The following is a 3,868-nucleotide window of genomic DNA, read 5'->3' as shown; positions in this document are numbered from 1 at the left end:
ATTGAAGGAGCAATATGTGGACAATCGTATCAACTGTGTATGAGCGACTTACGAGATCAAATTTCTTATCAATTATTTAATACCTGAATTTTTATTATCATTATTTTAGTTTTATTTTATAATTTATAATATTTATTAAATTTATAATATATGGATCCAATTTATTATATTTTAGCTTTAAATTAATTAAATAATGTAAAAGGGTAATATTTTCCTTTTTATAGTTTTATAATTTTTCGTATTGTAGTTATCAAACAGATTAATTATAGTCAGTACTTAATTTTCAGTATAAATCAAACAGTTCCAGAATTTAATATTTTCAGCTATTATAATATTCAGCACTTAGTTTTTCAGCACTTAATTTTAAGTTTTATCAAACAACACCTAACTAATTCTAATTAACTAATATTATAAAAAGAATTTCTTAAAATGTCAAATACATAAAAACTAAAAATAGTTTTAGCATAAAATATTTTTTTAACTCAATAAAATAATTATAGATTTGACAAAAATAAGGGTAAAAATCTCAAAATATTAAAATAAAAAAGAAGGTTATATAACGGTAAAATAAGAAGGTACACCGAAATTCAGATTTGAAAAATTATTTACAACTATATCAAGTACTAGTTTATATAATGTTCAACTAAGAAAATCAATGTTCTTTATATAGTTTAAGAACTATGTTTTATGAATTAGGGGTCTGAGATATATTTATAGGGTTTAAAATTTATGAATTGAGGTCTAAAATTTATAAATTAGAACATAAATTCATACTTTATTTCTGATATATAGAAAATAATGACATATTGAAAATTAAGTTTTCTAAAATAATTTAATTGTGATTTTATAATCAGATATGATTTTGGAAAAATTACATGAAAATTCATCTTTTAAAAACTATTTATAATTATGTCAAATCATAATTTTAAATTATGTCAAACTAGTAAAATCGGTACTTTTAATATATTTTAAGGATTAAAATTTATAAATTAGGAGTCTAGAATATATTTTCTACTTTTAAGGATTAAAAAATGTTTACTTTTCATACTTTTAAATTTAATTCTAAATATATAACTCTTTTCTTTATCACAAATAAAATATAATTTTATACTTTAATTAAAAAAAATTAGACTCCAATTCATAAATCCTAAATCTTAAAAAATATATCCTACATAATTTATAAACCTTAGCTCTTAAAATATATTGAAAATTACTACTTGATATAGTTATAGAAAGCAAAAATTGTTAAGATAGATTTATCTGGGCTGGACTTGAAATTAAACTTAAAATCCAAAATAGGCTCATTCCAAGCCCATTTAAATTGCTAGCAGGCTGAGCAGGTTGTGATGAAAATTTTTACTTGCAACTTGAGAGACATATATTTTCTTGATGAATTCCAATCCAATAAAAGTCTCATCTGGTTTTGGTGACAAAGAACGGAGTGGTTTGCTTGTTTTAAGCGTAAAACATGAATTAGGTAGTACATTTTCTCACTGGCGAACACGGGTTTGCTATGCTGAGAGGCCAATTTTACACCTGCGTATATATAGGGCGGCCCGGTCGCACTACGCGTTCCCGCTGAGCAAGGGTCCGGGGAGGGGTCCCACCACAAGGGTGTACTGGGAGCAAGCCTTCCCCTGCCAATTTATTTGGCAAGAGGCCGCTATTTGGCAAGAGGCCGCTCCTAAGATTCGAACCCGTGACCTCAACAACGTTTTACCATTGCGCCAAGGCTCGCCCTCTTGTGTATATATATATAAAAAAAAATCCATCATATTTTGACTACAACCAACCCCAATCTTCCGGACACAGAAGGACCGAAACCATCCGTAATAGTGAACCATCCTAGATACCAACATTCTTCACCCTACAGAATGTCACAAATGAAAGCAAATCCAGACTAGCACTCACAAATTGTTCTTATTTAGATTCATACCAGAAAATCGAGAAAGAAAAAGTTTTTCATCAAAAACGTAAAGCTTGACCCAAGTGCGTTAAGGATGCAGTAAAGGGAAGAACACAGTGATAACAGAAGACAGATGCATTAACCCCCCAAACATCCAAATGAAGTGCACAATTTAGAAAATGATTGCACATGAAATCAATATTCCTAAAATGCATTTCAAACTTGTGGCTGAAACAGATCTTATTTGTGTCGTTTCCTTCTATGTACCGAAGGCTTCTCGTTCTGCTGCATCAGTTCTTGTCGTAGTCTTGATTCCTCAGTTTGTGGTTGTTCAGGCAAAGTACAATGCAAGAACTTCTTGTTGTTCCCCACTTGGTTGCAGAACAACTTGAGCAACTTCCTCCCCCTCATCCATTTAAGCATTATCTTCATGTGAGTTTTGCTGTTCAATCTGCCGACATTAGCCTCCTATTATGAAATAAAAGAACAAATAAGATGAACCGCCTAGCTGTTAGAAAAATGTTATCAACTCGATAAGGGAAAGAGCAACCAACGCAAAGCGGCCTTTCATTCCCTTGTTTCGTCAGTCGTGGAAACCCCACCACCACAAGCACCCCCAGCCCAGGGGGACCAGAAAAGGCCTTTCGTTTTCCTCTAAAGATATGAATCAGAACATGTCATAATCAATTTCCTCCTATTCTAGTACTCCCCTCGCCTCAATGTGTTACCAATAAAACCAAACATCACACACGAATTCTATTTAGCAATACGGATTATGAGTTATGTCAACAAATACAAGGTGATTCACAATGCATTAAAATACATGAGAACTATGTACCCGGTGGTTCAAATATCTACATCAATTCGAAGAATTATCCCCCATACACATGTTTAAACCTCTTAATTAATGGAATAGCTCCACCAGTACCACCTCAACATCTCTTAAATTTCATGAATTTGTAAAGGAAATAAGTAAGAATAGCCATCATCATTTCTTACTCGTTAAAATTCCAGAAAGCATAGGAATCCAAAATGAATGTATAATAAGTAAACAGCTAGTTTAAAGTTCAGCTAATCCAGAATTACAGAAATTGCCCAAATCATGGAACCTCAAACAAATGAATAAAGAACAACATTGATCAGATTAAGGAAGAATAGTAGGTCACAGCAGTATGATTAATCAAATCTCTGTAGAATTCATAAAAAAAGCCTTTTAAGATTGCAAAGAGTGTAAAGTAAGAAATAAAAGAAGAACCTTAGCATAATTCCAGGTGTTGGAAACGGTGAGAGGTCCATGCTCCTTGATGATACCGTAAAGAGTCTGAGCAATGGAAGTAGCTTCAGGGAACGGAACCTTAGGGTTTATCTTTCTCACATTTACTGCACGTTGCCGCGAGAAATACCTGACCATCGAATTCTTTAGAAAGCCAACATTTCCACGAACGCTGCTCCAATTCATCGTCGTCCCTAAATCGAATACGTAAACCAGAATAACTAGGGAAAATTAGGGATTTACTTTCTCTGAGTAGCAGAGGAAGACCGAGGGAGGGAGAGGGGCGTTTCAGTTCAGTTGTAAAATTGTGATAATTTGGGTTTGGGCCAATTGGGCCATTTTCCTACTAAAACTAACATGCGTTCCTCACGTGCATCTCTTCACTTCTACTTTGTTTAATGGAGATAAATTTCAATTTTGCGTATATCGTTTTTATGGAAGTGCAGATTTACATCTAACGTATGAAATAATATAGTTTTACTCTTAGGGATCGTTTGGTTCACGGAATAGAGGGAGAATAGAATAGCTACTCCCACGTTGGTTGAATTTTTTGGATGGAATAGCTATTAAATGGAATCTTTATTCCTTGTTTTCATGGAATAACTATTCTTCAATTTAGCCAAGGAATAGCCTATTCCTAATATTGTATTTTGTAATTTACAAAATTATCCTCCATTAAATCCTCAATC

At 32.5% G+C, this 3,868-nt stretch overlaps 1 protein-coding gene across 1 annotated transcript; it reads right to left on the bottom strand.

Annotated features, from left to right (window-relative positions):
* Positions 1-1,901: 1,901 nt before the first annotated feature.
* LOC136210885 (uncharacterized) lies at positions 1,902-3,479 on the bottom strand. Its single transcript, XM_066002316.1, has 2 exons — positions 3,162-3,479; positions 1,902-2,374 (listed from the first exon to the last, which is right to left on the bottom strand). Exons 1-2 carry the CDS (start codon positions 3,363-3,365, stop codon positions 2,147-2,149), a joined length of 432 nt encoding a protein of 143 aa, XP_065858388.1. The 5' UTR covers positions 3,366-3,479; the 3' UTR covers positions 1,902-2,146.
* Between the last annotated feature and the right edge of the window lie 389 nt (positions 3,480-3,868).

The sequence above is a fragment of the Euphorbia lathyris genome, chromosome 1, assembly GCF_963576675.1.
Source record: "Euphorbia lathyris chromosome 1, ddEupLath1.1, whole genome shotgun sequence".
NCBI classification, from domain to species: domain Eukaryota; kingdom Viridiplantae; phylum Streptophyta; class Magnoliopsida; order Malpighiales; family Euphorbiaceae; genus Euphorbia; species Euphorbia lathyris.
The sequence above is the reverse complement of the archived record's forward strand: the minus strand, read 5'-3'. Positions and strand labels throughout refer to the sequence as shown.